This window comes from Micropterus dolomieu, linkage group LG11, assembly GCF_021292245.1.
Source record: "Micropterus dolomieu isolate WLL.071019.BEF.003 ecotype Adirondacks linkage group LG11, ASM2129224v1, whole genome shotgun sequence".
NCBI classification, from domain to species: Eukaryota; Metazoa; Chordata; class Actinopteri; order Centrarchiformes; family Centrarchidae; genus Micropterus; species Micropterus dolomieu.
This window is the reverse complement of record NC_060160.1, coordinates 12,115,466-12,132,099: the sequence shown is the minus strand read 5'-3', so window position 1 is coordinate 12,132,099 and position 16,634 is coordinate 12,115,466. Positions and strand designations below refer to the sequence as shown.

The 16,634-nt window shown below is 39.9% G+C and overlaps 1 protein-coding gene across 11 annotated transcripts in view; it reads right to left on the bottom strand.

Moving 5' to 3' along the window:
- cdin1 (CDAN1 interacting nuclease 1) overlaps positions 1 to 16,634 on the bottom strand; it is a 57,857-nt gene that overhangs the window by 18,181 nt on the left and 23,042 nt on the right. For 5 of the 11 annotated variants that reach the window (XM_046063355.1, XM_046063364.1, XM_046063358.1 and 2 more), the window contains exons 8-11: positions 15,072 to 15,121; positions 13,346 to 13,413; positions 11,681 to 11,746; positions 11,343 to 11,448 (exon numbers count right to left, since the gene is read on the bottom strand). In XM_046063355.1, coding sequence (XP_045919311.1) covers positions 11,343 to 11,448; positions 11,681 to 11,746; positions 13,346 to 13,413; positions 15,072 to 15,121 — 290 coding nt within the window. Of the gene's footprint in view, positions 1 to 10,327; positions 10,365 to 10,958; positions 11,140 to 11,342; positions 11,449 to 11,680; positions 11,747 to 13,345; positions 13,414 to 15,071; positions 15,122 to 15,497; positions 15,574 to 16,634 lie in introns of those variants that run through there. The other 6 variants (XM_046063354.1, XM_046063356.1, XM_046063357.1 and 3 more) reach the window with 4 other exon arrangements.

Here is a 16,634-nt window from a genome sequence, read left to right as displayed (position 1 = left end):
ACCACAGGCTGAGAACTACCCTGAATTTTAAATCGGGGAAAATGTGAGCGTCTTAAACACATATTCAGAAAATGTCTAGGACATGTGGAGAATATGCAAAATAAACTGTGGAAAGACAGAGATTGAGCTACTGGTGGAAAAATTATCAAGGCTACATTTATTCTTTAAGCATGTCAAAGCTTTAAATGTGAGACAAATAGTTTGTGGATTCCATACAATAATTAGAGGATCAAATTAAGATTACACTGTCACCTTTTGTCTAAATAATATCTAAACATCATTCTTAAATATGAGTCATCCTGTAATTCTTGTCATCTGTTAGCTCAACGCTAGCACTACCCAGAGATCCTCAATACACTGTCCACATCACACCTCCCACCAGTCCAACCCTCCTGTGGCCTCTACTCCTTGTGACTCGCCTACGTGTAGACAACTTGGAGACAGGTCTGAGCAGAAATCAAACCTGAATGATGGATAGCTATACTGCACAATGACCTCTGTCACTGGGTTCTTGCCCTAAATCAATGCTGGCGATAAGGGCCCTGCGCCAGCGCTCACCTTGGTATGTTCACCAGCAGACCTTATCTATGACAGGAGGAAGTGTGAGTAATAACTAAAGACAAGCCACGACAAAACCACTAACTCCACCTTGTCAAACATAATTTACAACATATATCCCTCAATCCCCTCCCCCTGCTGCTGTTAAAATAGTAATTATGAGAACCAAAGAGATTTGAGACTGTGTGTTTGCAAAATTAACCTGTTGCGGGATGGTGGGAGAGCTTTGCACATAGCTTTGGTCCAAGTGAGGTTCATATTTTAACAAGGAAACTGAGAAATGGATCTACTTAGGACTGACGTACTCTACTCTTGATATACTGGCATGGCCATTCAAATTCATTCACAAAATTATAAATAAGATCCTCAAGTTTCACCGTTGTCAGGTAGGTGTGGAGCAGCCAACATTTCAGTGATGCATACAAGGAGAGGTTGGAGGTTGAAGTTGAGAGGAGGGCTGGCAGGAAGTAGAAGCAAAGACTTAATGAAGATTACAGAACTGAGAACTCTAAGACCTTTCAGTAGTTTTTCATTCCAGTGTGTGTGTGTGTGTGTGGGTGTGTGTGTATGTGTATGTGTATGTGTATGTGTATGTGTGTGTGTGTGTGTGTGTGTGTGTGTGTGTGTGTGTGTGTGTATGTGTATGTGTGTGTGTGTGTGTGTGTGTGTGTGTGAGACACAGACAGAGAGACACAGAGAGAAAAGCGAAAGAAGAAGCTTGCTTCCAGGCAGTCACATCAAAATGGAGAGAGAGACCAAACATGACATCAAACGTAGCAATTAGCTGACCCCTTTCTCTTAGAGTCACAGTTTGAGGAGCTCTGCCTTTAAAACCCTGATTAAAATATGTTTGCTTTCTCATTCGAAATGACATTTGACAAGGTTAGTAATATTTCAACTAACTGCAAAAACATTCTTGGGGCCGTAATCCTTTTTTTCCTCCATCACTTTTCAGGGTTCACAGGTAACCTCGGAGTGTGTTTCCCATGAACTCAGCGCTACAATTTGAAAACAAAACGGCTTGGGGGGGGGAAAAATAGGAAGAGTGGTTCAAAGTTTCACTTGAGTGTGTTTAGTTTCACCCAGGCAGCTGAAGCTAAAGGTTTTGCGACCATTATGCAGAGAATTTATCCCTATTCTAATTCAAACCACAATGAATATTTAAAACAGAGCCAGTAGTCTATTCCTTAGTCCTTAGCAGGGACTCAGGAGGGCTAAGGACTGTCAGTAGCTCAGGGGATAAAGTTCCTCAAACTGTTAAAACCCCTCATCGCCAAATTAGTAGAGGTGCAGTCTGTAATCCAATGGCCTCTCCATTGGAAAAGTCATTTAAAGTAAAGTAAGGTGTAATTTAATGCATGGAATTATATAAATGTAATAATATATTTTGCAAGGATATATAGCAGCCACAACTTTGTCTTGAAATTAATATTGAACCCAAGTTCAAAAAGGGCTTCAAAGAGTCAGCAAACTTAAATAAACAAAATGTAAATAGTGTCTCAGGTAGTCTTTGTCAGTGTGCATTCCCGACAAAACAAGCTGAAGATAAGCAATGAATAAGGGGAAGGGATCAGAACTGGTCAGGCCAAAACTCTGTCTAAAGTTAATAGTTTTCACATCCATTCCAGTCGCAGGAGAAGAGAATGTGACGTGTCGGGCTGGACAGTGAGCCAGCCTAGGCTTAGCTGCAGCTGTGCTCAAATTGAAGTGGCACTTTCTATCAGAGGCCTTTCGCCAGACAGCTCTATTCTGCCCTTTCACTTGTAACCTCCATGACACACGTTACGAAAAATAAGAGTGGTCATTTAAAACACACAGCCGTCATTGAAGAGACAGATTCCGGGTTTAACATGGGGGTGAAGATTCATGGTGCGAACGTGCCAGCTGATAGAGATATCACTCAAAATGAGAAATAGATTTCTCCGACATCTCTGTGGCGGCCATACAAAGGGGGCGGCTCAAAGCCCCAAACTCAATGCAGAGTTTATATTTCACTTGTTCAGAAATGTATGCCTCTGTTATCTTGCATCAGTCCAAAGGAAAAGGATTGGATATCGACTGTTTCAACTTTCCGCATACGATGAAACGTTACATCGACAGCAGACAGAGTTGGAATTTGGATCATATCATTGCCCTGTTAACTCCATAAGCCCTTGTCACAAAGGTTTGGTTTATGGTGCTCATTTAAAATACATAATAAACAAAAAAACATATTAGCATAATTAACACAATAGAGTGGAAATAATCTATTAGCAGTCATACTGAGTGCACATTTATTCTAAGAAGTTTTAATAGGGTTCAGTGGCCAAACACATTTTTTTTACTAATCATTTGCAGACCTGACAGAGCTTGCAGAGGCAAATCTGTTGACCTGATAGATCTTGTACATTAACCCCCAGAATTGATGAGCAAAATCAGAAGGTCAGCACTTGGACACAGGCTCCTCATGTGTCTTTGATTACACACTCCCACTAAACGAAAGGCAGGCAGAGATGTTTAAGCTATCAGGCAATCAGACCGCCGCGAGACGTGAAACTCAAACCAGAGACGGGAGAGGGAGAGGGCTGCCTGGGAACAAAGATGGGGGAAGAGGGTCCTGACGAAGCTCTTTAACAAATGCCAGGCGAGTGAGGAAAGACTCAAATGCCCTTGTATCTCTTTCAGTGTTTCTGGCAACAATGCAATGAAGTGAATTAATACTGAAATATAAAGCAAAAACTAATACCTTTTCATCTGGTATTTACATTCAGTTACTTATGGTAGATCAATCAAAATGACTGCCATGAGGTACAATCAGATATAGATCTTAAATAGTGAAGCAAACAATTCAAACCATATATCAATGTTATTTTGGGAGACAGATGAGGTCAGACGGTTAATGGAAAAAAATTTAAAAGCCCTACTTAAGTAAATGTAGAATGATGGGTGCAAATTCAGAACAGCATTTCTGCTTTTGATGCCATTTATTGTGGAACGGATATGGATGCTAATTGGTGTTCTGGTGATGTAGGTTTCTACAGATTTGTTTAAAATAATCTCATCTTATTTACTGAATGGTGCAAGAAAAGGAGCACCTTGCCCTCTTGGCTCAGAATATGAAAAGCTTTGTTATGGGTATAAATCACCAAAGGCTTTTTATCAGGATTTTTTCTGCAGTCAATACACACAGAGGTCAAACTAAGCCAGGATTGCACTCAATGCTGAAAACTACAGTATCATCACCATTGTTCACACCAAAATTCATTCAGTACTTGTTGGGGATTACAAGACTAGGAAAATAGGCTAAACAAGAAGGTGAAATCACTGGAAATGAAAGAAAATAAGCACAGGTGGTAAAAAAACAAGGTTATGTGAGGGACAGCAGGCCTATAAAAAGAAACCTACTGTCTAGATTATCTATAAGGAACCACTTATCACAAGCAACCAGCTTCACACAGTGAGTGATGGGCCTCCACAGACCATGAGTACCAGCACATTATCTGGTACACACAGAGCTGCTCTTTAAACACAAAGGCAGAAATATGAAGCATTGTTTCCTTCGCTGTCATTTGGTAAAAATCTTATATTTATTCTTGGTCTGAAATAGCAAGAGTGTTTACTGTTTTTGTGCACAGAAATACAAGACAATGCTGACCAACATATAAATTAAAGCGAAAATTTGTTGGCTAAATGAAACAATTAATTTGTTGCATGTTAAAGACCACTGGTTTAAACCAACGTAGCTCTAAGGTCTATGGTCAAAAAATCCTTTTAAGCATTAACCATTTGTGTTGTAGCCTTTCTTATTATCTCTCTGTAACCTTCTACAGATGTGAAGATATTCCGCAAAACTTTTGTGTGATGCAAAGCGAGAACCATGTATTGTGTGAAAAATCTCTATGTCTAGGTTACCTCCATGTCAAGAAAATATCACTGCAAGTTTTATGTCACACTGGGTGCAATGTGGACCTGAATGTCTTTTGAGGGTCAAGCAACCATTGAAATTCTCCTGTTAGATTGAGTTTTACAAAGAGCCATTCTAATCCTTGCCCACTACCCTCTGTGCTTTTGACAAATGGTGCTGACTTCTTCCTGGAATGAAACACAGAAGGTCACTGTAGGAGGAAGAAAAAAAAATAAGGGAAAAAATAAAGCAAGGCAGAGAAAATGAGGAGGGGGGGTCTGATGACATACATCGTGAAAGCTGACAAAAAATGTACGTTAATCTTTTAAAAAGTTCCATAGCAAAACAGGAATTCATGGAGTAGACACGCTTGCACATCATTTTACTCGAGGCTCTCTTCTCCATCCCAGTGTCACAGGCAAGCAGAAAGACAGGAGGAGGGATATGTATCGCTGGGGTGCCGCTTTCTGTCCCGCTCCTCGTTTATACACACAGCGGCCGTGTCAATGCTGCTCTCACACTCAATGGTAAATGACAAATTTGGATAATGCACACATACAAACCTAAAAAAATAAATAGAAGACATGGAGGCTTAACCAGAGCTAAATCCTGAGGCTGCTGGAGACCTGAGAGTGCGGATTACACCCTAGACGCCTTAAACAATGCACCCAAATGTGCATCCTTAAAAGCATGAAATCCTTGAAGCATCAGAGCCGACTTGTCATTTGTCATTAATATTCCAAGTTGCTTGTGCTTTGGGGGCCAGCATTGCATTTCTGTGTGCTGATGTGCCCTAAAACAAACACTTGCAAAGCCCTAAAGGGACCACCATTGTGGATAGCTATTTTTCTAGCAGTGGAATATTCTACGAGAGGATGTCATAACAAAGGAAACAATAAAACAGGCCACGTTCCTGCACTGCATGGGGTATCCATAACTATAAATAGGAGGAAGGCAATGTCAGAGGTGCTTTACCAGGAAAACTGATATTTGTGCTTTAAAAAAACAGAGAAAATTAAGCTCTAACTAGAATTCTCCATGCATATTAAGTTTACAAAAACACCACAACCTTAAATATCGCAATTTTAAGGCTGGTAGGTGCAGTAATGCAGCAATTCACATATTGAAACTAGTGAATATCAGTTATTCTTTAAAGGCCACTATTGCAATGGGGATTTGTTTTACATTTACCCCTTTCTTTGTTGTGCACATCTCTGACAGGAAGGTAGGGTAAAGCATGGCAGGGCACAGGTCTTTGAGGTGTCACACTGTCACCCAGAAGCGGCAGTACCTGTCCCCGGGGATGGCCCTGTAATGTCCAGCCTCATTGGATTAGCAGCAGCCACGACCTGTGGGCGCCCTCTCTCAGGTGACATCCCCTATCTGCTCTGGCTCTATGATGGCCCTGCTGCTGCTGAGGCTTATATTACTTGCATGGTACTACTGCATTAAATGGGTCCATATAACCTGGCTATTTCAAAACAAGCACATATAGGTAGCACTGCACATGCAAGCATTACTAAATATGAGTGAATGCTTTTATTCCTATTTAACCAGTCATAGGCGTAAAATCCGCACATTGCGGGATCTAGGCATAAAACCTTGTTTAAAGATAAAAGTATAATCAGATGAATTCAATGAGAGTTGTTTACAACACATTGTGTTATTACATTCCACTTATTAAGCATTCCTGTCGTTAATGCTTTGCAAAATTCAACAAAAAATGATGGGCATGTCCATTAAAAAAAAGGATGGCAATGTACAATATCATCAAGCAAAAAATTAATTTCATGTCGCAAATGGATTGACGGTTCTGAGTAAGTAACAGAATTACCATGCAATTTGAGCTGTAAAATCTACAGCCTACAGTTCCAGATATAATTGGAAAAAGTTCACAAAGACCTCAAGATGTCTAATTGCAGCTGTGTCAACTAATATAAAACATCACATAAATCAGATTTTTGTCTATTCATTAGCCAATGTGTCAGCGAGCAGATTAGAGATGTTGTAGGAACAGACTGGTAAGACTCTTCAGAGTTATGACTTCCTCGTTAATATTAGTTTTTCTTCCATTATGTCCATGAATTTTTTTTTTTTTTTTTACACCAAAGGACAAGCACTAATCTCATTTGCGCAAAACAGATTTGAATGGACATTGATATGCACTTTTGAAGCATGAGAATTTTCTGCTGGTAATTACAGGAGGACATAAATTAGCCACACTACAACAGTCAATGACTTCCAAAATTACAAAAACAAAAGAGCCAGACAAAACATAATAGATGAAACATAATGCATGTGCGTGCATTCAAGTCTCAACAAATTTCCAAGTGGTCAAGCCAGATGATGTATAATGGCAAACCCGAAAGTCTTAACCCCCATTCCATATGAGGGAGAAATGAGGCATACTGTCCCATTATATTGCTATAAATCATTTTTTGTGGAAGGCTGACAGCTTTTTATCAGATCTAACCTTTTCAAGCCTCCATTAAGAGAGCTAACATTTTCAACTCTGACACATTTGCAGTTTACGAATCTCACAGCTGATTTACTTTGGGAGGGGGCATGGACCATGGAGCTGGCGTCCATGCTCATTTCCACACAGGCCGTCGATTGTGTTGGAATGGGTGGAATGGGGGAGGGAAAATAGGAAACAGAGAAGAGAAGAATGGGCTCTGAATGTATTAATTTAACTCTACATTAGCCTTTTAATCTGCTATACTACAGTGCAAAGTAGTTTTGTTGCTGAAAAGCTATTTTGTGGTAAACAGTAATATTCTGATTTATACTATTGATTTTTTCATGTTAAACAAGTGCTGCATGGAGGACAATTAAGGGCCAGAAAGATCCCTCATAATCTGATAAATTAATAAGTGGACTCTCAGAGAGGAGATGCCGTGAGACTATGAAATCAGCAAAGACTAGACAAATAAAAATACAAATGACAAGCATTGTATCAATTTAAGAGGAACCCTTGTAGCCATTTGTGTCAGATGTTTGCTTTGTGCTTTGATGTGAAAGGCTGTAGTGTTAATGTTTTGACTGATTTTTGTTTACTATATTTTGTAAAAAGCTGTGATACACACTTTCCTGACAATGAGGACCAATCATTGATTTATAGATCCATCTATTTATCCATCCATCAAGTAACAAAACTTCTCTGGTGTCTTTTGTCCTCCGTTCCAGATACACTGCCTTTACAAAGGATTCCACAGACTGACAACAACATATTAAGTAACTAAACCTCTCAGGCATCACTTCAAGAGCATGGTCAAAATTTGGAATAAGCAATGGCAAAAACCCAAGTACATAATTTTGTTAAGTACAGAAATATTCAGGTCGGCAAACAATAGTCGTTGTAATGTATTCTGGATTAAGTATATAATGAGATGAACTAATCAGAGTGCAAGGGTGGAACTTTAGTTGCTGCTCACAGAGTTATGGAAGGGACTTTGCCAACCGTAATTGATTTAAGCACACCATAATCTAGGAGGCAGTTAAGGTGGCACCACACAAGGGTCCATATTTCATTACATGCTGTGTTTAACCTTACCCACTTCTCCTAAAACACACAAGAGGCTCATTATGTGTTTAATATTCACCAGCAGGTGAATAATTTTTATGCAACTTTGATAGTTGGGCAAGATGGATAACTCAATTATCTGAACATCCGTCAGAGCAGAGGGCTCGCTAGCTCTGGAACGACACCAGCTAAGATTGATGGCTGGAAGACACCAATAGCTGCTGCTTCGCCATCTCATCCAGGCACTGGGCCTGAACACGCTGTTTGATTCTGCAGAAGACCGTTTTTCTCTCCATTTTTTCCCCCTTTTATCTTTTTTCTTGGGAGCATTGTAGGTGAAGCGTCATTACCCCTCACTCCACTGAAGAGTGGTTCATTATGGGGTTAGTGTGTTGGCAAGACTATTGTTTGGATGACAAATGCAGTTGGTGAGGGCTTTGGAGGGAAAATTAGTTATGTTTTTTCTTTCCGTCTACAAAAACATGTCCCCATAGCTCACTCTGCAATGCTTCAGGGCAAACCGGGAACAATTAACACAAGCAATGGGTGAAGCAGCTCAGTTAAAGCAAAGAGGGAATTCATGAAAAATAAGCAAATCACTGGAAATGTCAATCAGAGGCAATGAAGTAATTATAAACACTGCTGTGCGATTCCAAGGGCAGTCAAAAAGAAAACCGAAAGGTTTAGAGTAAAGCACTAAACTCTGAGTTGGAATGAGGGAATGGACAAACACCCTAAACATCAACCCTTCAGGGCTCGTCTCATAAACTGAATCCAACTAATGAGAAGTGAAAGGAGAATGATGTCACCCCATCCTTCTCTTGTCCCCTATTTCTCTATTAGTTTATGTTTCTGTGACTACAAAGCGCCGACTCCAAATTCATTGCCTTCACTTTACAAACACACACACAAACATGCACGTGTGCACACACTTGTACCTCAGACAATAATGCATAAGGTCTAACAAGAGAAAGATGAAGCGCATTTTCAAATGTCAGCAGTAAATGTCAATTAAAAATTACAAGGGTGCTGGAAAAGGTAGGGTCTGAAGGGACTGACATTTTTTCCTTTTTGACACAACAATGTTTATCTGACCGGGCGGCTTGCTGACATGATGGGATCTACTTTGTCAGTTCCTTAATACACTCAGACAAGGCCGCCCCAGTGAATATCAATGAAAGACACCCGTGGGCATATATATGAGGCTCAGACTAACCCTAACCGTCCAATCGGCCTGTTAGTATTCTGATATTTTGTCGTACTGTAAACTAATACCATGCATACCAAAGAGGAAGACCAAAGACAGGTTAATGCCACTTTCTTCAATCCAAACTAAGAAAGAATATTGACTTACACAGTAAAATATTTATGTCACGCTGCCCGTGGTGCTAATCAAATGAGCTCTTTTCACATTATTTTAACTTTCACTGACTAAGACAGCAATCGCTTAAGTGCTTTCACATCAAACATAGTCTAGGAATGTTCTGGAGCTTAAGTAAAGCCTTTTATTGTCACCAACTTTCTTAGTTACATTAAATGAGGCCTAACAAAGATGGTAACCATCAAAGATTGGCCCTTTTTAAATTCACACCTCAGTGACTTTCAGTTCCTGACGTCGACAATAATAAAATAAAATGACAGAGCTTTTTCTTCTGGAAGCAGACCATTTCCAAATAAAACTATGTTACTCTGGGAAAATAAAACACACCATTGATTATGACCTTGACCTCATCTCCCGCATTTTAACTGCTCAATAATATTGGATGAGTCATCTTCCCTGGAAATCAAATGATTGTTCTGCTGGCAGCTTCTAAGAAAAATCAGTAGGTCAGCCATCTATTTAAAAAAAACATCAGTCTTTACATATAAAAAAACTATCTTAGAAGTTATTGCTTAAATTACAGACTCATTTACTTTTATTTGTAGGATATATGGGAGCCTAACCAGAAATTCTGAGAATGAAGGGGTTATCAATAAAAAAAAATAAATAAAAAAAAACACGTTACCAACTTTTACCAAGTTTGTATACTGTATGATAAAATTGAAAATAAAAAAAAAGTAGAACAAGCTATTTTAAATGCATATGAGTTATTTATATCAGGAAAAAAGTTATATAAATAAATAAGTATTTTGCTATCTAACCTCTGATAGGCAGACAACAACAGAAAGACTGTTTTAGGTTGCCAACAATGCATACGAAACTATACATAAAAATGAATTCATGATAATCAGCTTTTCTTTCTATGTCGTGGTCTCCTGATCTGGTTCTGTACATGCAGCAAAAAAAAAAAAACAATAACAAAGAGAGAGTCCGGTCGTGCCTGGGGTCTCGAATCTCCTGGTGTTCCAGCACCATGTCACAACATGTCAGCTGGCCATTACAGCTGAGGTGGGCCGGGGCTATAGCGAGGCAAATGGAGGCAGTGTGGGTGACTTTTCAACTTGGCAACCGGATCCTTGTGCCAAGGGAGGCAGGGATGTGACAACATGTGTGAGGGGCCCTTACGCTTCTCACTGTGTGTGGCTCAGCCCAAAAGCTCTACCTGATTACTTCAGTTTAAAATTAAGCATATAACACTGAGAGTTGTGATAAACAATTTGGATAATGGCTGGTGACACTTTGTATAATAGGTGCTCATAGCCAATTTTGCTGGCCCTTAGGGAAAGACTACCATATGCAATTTATTCAATGGCTGGAACTTTATGGGACATTTTCAGCCTTTTAGCAAACAAATGATTAAATAAAAAGGGGAATGACCTTCTAACCCCCTTTGTAAGCCATATGTTTTCACAGTGTGATGAGAAATAAAATAAAGTTGGTGTTCTCTGTGGGTAGACTGTGTAAAGATAATGTGATAAAAAAGTATGTTTTCTCAAGAGACAATGAATAAGTATGTAATTTGTGCATTGAGACACACACCTTGACACAAACCTCTCCTCCCCCAGGAACAGACCACGAGGGCCCGTTCCTGTCCAAAAGATTCTCATGACAACAGATGCAATGGATTAATCACCCATTTTCCAGCTTCCCTTCCAAAACAATACATGTACTCTGGAAAACAATCAAGCTCACAGGCAGGCCTCTTCTGGCTGTAAAATGTTCCAATACCAGGTGTGGATGTGGAAGTAGTGTGATGCACAGATGCACCATATGGAAATGTGGGGTTAGTGTGGCCTGTGCCACAGAGGAAGTGGTTAGCGTTGTTGGACAGAGATATGAATTGCCTTTATAATACTCAGAAAAAGTTGTTGTTAGTGGTCATAAAGGACTAGTCATAAACAAAACGCAAAGTGGGAAAATAGGAGTTGCAACAGGAGTTACTGAAAGCAAAATGAAACCAGAATACAAAGAGGTTAAAATACGAAGAGAAGATTCACCTGTTCCAGTAGCTCCAGAACTGTTCATTGAGATAGTTGCGATGACTGTGGTCGTCTCCGAATGAGGCTTTGCTCTCAATCCAGTGTACAATGTGTCCCTCCACCGCTTTTCAGAAACACACAACAACACTCATAAAACCAGTAATGAGAAAGCCACACAAGCAGGATCTAGAAGGGACAAGTGACATTTTCTAAGTTTTTTTCCCCCTCTGTCATTCACAAAAATCAGAGAAAGTCTGGCCTTAACGTGACAATGTTTTGAAAACTGCCTAATCCTCTGAAACAAGGTAGCACAGGTTAACAGATCAAATATTGACATTTGTAATGAAAATACTAACCAATGGGAACCTCCAGGATGATATCAGGTGTTTTGTCGTAGCCCATAGCTCTCAGTTGGTTTTCATCTACAGGAGATTAAGTGCAGAATTTTAACATTTGACTCTTACTTTGCAGTAAGTTTTACTCTTCACTGAACACGTTCTGCTACATCAATCACAGGCAGGTAACAGCCTTCACTAAGGTGCTGGTAACAAAACTCCTTAGTGTTAGCAAAGCAGAAGAAATAACAGTAGAGGACAGCAAGCACAGTAAAACCATTAACTACATCTGCCATGTATTCGCTGTCGTTGCACAAAAACCTGTAAAGCCCCGTTACAGAGCTGCTCTCCACTTTGCAGTTTGCCAGAGCATTATAAAATATACAGCTAGGGGACAAGGTTGGCATTATAGACTCTGTAAGCCTGACCCCTGCTTGCACAGGCCACAACCATTGTCCTTGACTTCTGGTGCGCTTCGGCCATTATCCCTACAACACCTGATTTCTCCATTAAATCTCAGGCTGACCAGGTCATTCAGTTCCAAGGGCCTGCCTCTTTGTCTCCAGCCAAGCTCAACTAATGGGGCATGGAAGGGAATTGAGGAGAGATGGAGGGTGGCGGTGTCAGTGGTGGTGAGGAGGTCGCATCAGCCAAGGGGAGAGAAAGAGAGCAGAGTGAGGTCAGTGAGGCTGCCAGAGGCCTGTGGTACAAAGGGGCATCCTGGGTGTAGTAATGTGGTTGTACAAGTGTATGTGGTAGGATGGGAGTGTCTATTCATACCTACTGGGCTGTTGACATTGTCATGTGGGTCTGATCGGCTTTTTTAAATCACCTTTGATTAAAATTAATGGGCCATCCCTGCTGTTGGGTAGCTTATTTCCAATCCATTTATCAGATGGGGTGAGACTGCCTCAGTGGCCCTCGTGCCGCCCGAACTCTGACAGTTCTAGAACAGTCCTCTGTACAGCTCTGGGGAAAGGTCAGCACTCCAGGTCCAAATAAATGATATGGTCTTAATGGCAGAGGCAATGACTTTTATCCTTCATCACTCATCTTACCTAGGGGATGACGAGGGGATGATGAGGGGATGGGGGCGGTGGCGCGGGGGGGGTAGGATGGGAGGGTTAAAAATTCTGGTTCACAATTTCACACCTGGACACTTTACCTTGATTTAATAGTGTTGGAACTAGACGCTGGTGTCAGGAAGTATAAGATCTTAAGAGAGCAATGTATTCTTACAAATATATAATTTCTTTAAATTGTGAAACTACAACCACATATGAGGAGTTTCTTTTTTCTAAACATTAAATCCCCCCAAATACTAAAAAACGCCATTAAATTCCACTAATGGTAACATCCATGTTCATGTAAATAGAAACTGGTCCTTTCTCATTCAATTTTGAACAAAGAAAACTAAACAGCAACCAGAGAGGGCCAAACATTATAACTAATGAAACATTAAAACCTGCCTTTGAAGCTTTTATTGTTTAAATATTCATTGTATGTTGGTGCATAAACATCCAAGGATATTTGATAACAGGTTCTTACTGTTAGCAAATCAATAACAGATGCCATCCACTGCCTCAGTCATGTCGGGTTCTTCCTTTACTAGGCTTACAAAAAGGCTGCACTGCCATTACCACTCTGACTTTAGAAATGTGATGAGAAAGTCAAGAGATGGCTTACCTAAAAAGGAAAGGTTCCTCTCCTTCAGTTTGTCACAGAGCAGCACCTCATGCTCTTGGCCAATAGCACTGAGAACGGAGAGTCAAGGATTCCAACAAATAGCAACAGCAGTATTGTATGTCTACTGGAACACCAGAATGTTTAGGTAGTTTTGTATAAGCGTGGGCAACAACATAAAATAAAAATAAAAAGTAACAACATTATATTTATGAGAATACAAAAAAGTTGCAGCAAAACTTTCAGGCATTTAACAGAAACCTTAAAAATACGCTAGTTTGCTGTGGTAATAACATTAAGTGCACAGACATGAGGTGATGTAAGCTCAACTGTGCATATGTATGTTTGGCATCAGTTAAAAGTCCAGAATATGCTTTTCTCCAATATTGGCTTACTATGCAAAGTGAAAGCCACTTCTCTCAAAACAGAGTTTTCAGGTCAACCTTAATCTGCTTTCACAACAAATCTCCAAAGTGCATTACCTAAATGAGGCAGATGAAACAAATGCCAATTTGGCAAAATGCATAGAGAGCCTAGACTAGCTGCTCCACTCATTCCTCTAAAATCTTTGAAGAAAAATGCTTTTAGAATATATGCCATTTTGCATCATAATGTGTACTGCTAGACACAAAAAAAGAATCCTGCATTTAAAAAGGAAATACATGCAAAAATTGCTTCTTTCAAGAGACGGAGAGAGGCACATTCTTATGGCATTATACTGCCCTCAACAAACACTAATCACACAAAACAGATTCTAATTAATACATAAATATCGTGATTGGCACAAATGCATTAAGAGCTATTCCTCTCATGTGAGGATGGAGCTCTTTCACAAAAGCACATAGTAGTGGGGCGGTTATTATGAACTCTCTGTGGCGGTGTAACTGACTCTAAGTTGACACTGACAAGAGGACTGCCAAAGAAAGGTAAAAAGGGGGGATGTGGAAAGGGGGCAGGATAGGACAGGGTTGACTGGCTATGAACAGAACAACCCAGCCCTACCACACACACGAAAGCTTGGACAGACACAATAACATAAGGACGTACACATGTACACTCATTCAAGTAAGTCTCCTCCCCCAGGAAATAGTTGGTCTGCTACCCAGCTGCTTGCCTCTAAATAGCCTAGACTACAATTCTGCCCCTAGAGTCAAGGCCAAACCCCTGCTAGACAAGAAGGGGGTATTTGTAGGCAAAGGAAAGGAAGGAAAACACCAAGGAGTACAATTGAATTACGAATAAATAACATGTGCAACCGAAATTAATAGTTCAAGTTGGACTGATCTGCCCAGAACTCTCCGTGGTGCTGAACAGCATAAGAATGATCAGAACAATTCAAAAGGATTTAAAAATTCTGCGTGTAAAATTAAATGATATTTTTTGTAATTAACATAAAATAACAAATCAACTGGTTTAAATAAAATACCAAACAAAAGAACACATCAACCACCATGAGGTTTATGAATCATAATTTTTTTTGTTTTATCATAGAACATTGGGTCTGATCCACTGTGTGCACATGGGGATGCATTTAGATCTGCCTATCCTCTCCTCCTCCTCTTTCCTCCATCGCCTTCCAGCCCCTGTATCAGTGATAGTGGGATGGCAGGCAGGATGAAACACTTCCTCTGTGAAGCAGAACTTTTATGTCAGGTGAAGCCAGACACATCTCATCCCCTTCAATAGCTCCTCGTCAATTTCAGGCTTAAAATTTTATGGGATAGGATACTGTTTGATGCAGTCTACCAGCGGTCCATAACAGCAGTCATTTATTGTGCACTGAAAAGAGGGGGAAGAAATATTATGGCGCGCAAAAAGGGTGAGCGGGTGGGAAGGGAGGTGAGGGAAGGAAGCCCATCCAGTGTCGGAGAAAGGAGAAAACACAGGAGATGCTGGCAGATTGGCAGGCATGACCCCCGGCTCTCACGTGACCTCATCAGCAAACATGAGCGGCTGATGCCGTCAGTCAGCCAGGTGGTACAATAACACTTAAAAACTCACTGTACTTAAGCAGTGGAATTGTTACATAGGCAATAATAGGGCAACAAACTTTATAAAATTGAATTGAAGTAATTCAAAATACACCATTCCTTGACCCAAAACAAAATGATTTCCTGTAATATTTCAGTTTAAATTAAAAAGTTGAGCCACTTACTTGGTAGACGTTATTGGCCAAAATTTGGTCTGGAATTAACGACGGCTCCTTGAGCATGCTGTTGAGGACTGTTTTAGAGTCTGAGAACAAGACAGACAGGCCAGAGAGTGGAAGAAACAAACACAAAAATCACATAATGATTAACATGCAAATTACATAAAATAATTTAGCTTGTCCACAATGGCAAAAAAAAATCTAACTGCTGCATTGAATTGAGAGCAAACTGTGAAAATATACAGAAAAAAGACAGGCTTTACATACTGTAATTCAACATGTCACTGTTAGTGCAGTATTTCCACACTAGTCCATTAGATGGCTGCTTTGTGTCTATACAGATTTTCTATAGATAAATGTTTCAGTCCAGAGCACAGGAGCCCCGTGTAGTTTATCTATGTTATGAACGCTGACTATTCTGCATCTCTCATCCCCATTCTTGCTCTACTAACATTATAAATCAGAAAGGAAAGCCTGCTGGATTGATTCGCTGGTACTGCAACAGCAAAAAATTCCTTAAATCATTTCTTAAAAAGATTTGGATTAAATGGATTGTATCATTGTGTGACGAAATGGTTGAGGCACGCCATTTTAGTGATACATGGTCCTGACAGACTTGCGGCATTACAGACAATACAAGGAATGTTTCTATTCACATTTCAGGCATGGATGGTGCCTGTACCAACACTGCACAGAGATTCCCAAGCTCATCTAGAAAATTATATAACTGTTAAAAACAAGACAGCTTATTTGAAGATTTCTTAAAAAAAATAAAAAATAAAAAAAAGGATAAAAAAAGGGACTTAAAAACACCCAAATGAAAAAGAATCAATTGAAAAACACTTGGGTGAACATTTACAAATGCTGACTGGATCATTAAGTGTCTGTTAAATGTATTTCATTAATAGAAAGAGATTTAGAAGAACATTTAAAAACCCTTAAGACCCTTCTTTTCTGTCCTGTCTTCCCCCTTTGCATTTCTTCATAGGCATTACTCCTTGAGAAAACTATCACAGAGAGGACAAACAGTGCTGTGATCCCTCATCTACCTTACGATGAAATAAAGAGGGAGGAGGATGGAGACAAACAAAGCCCATTCAGAGCTCCCTCCTCTTTTTCTGTTTCTTCTTCTTTGTCTCCATC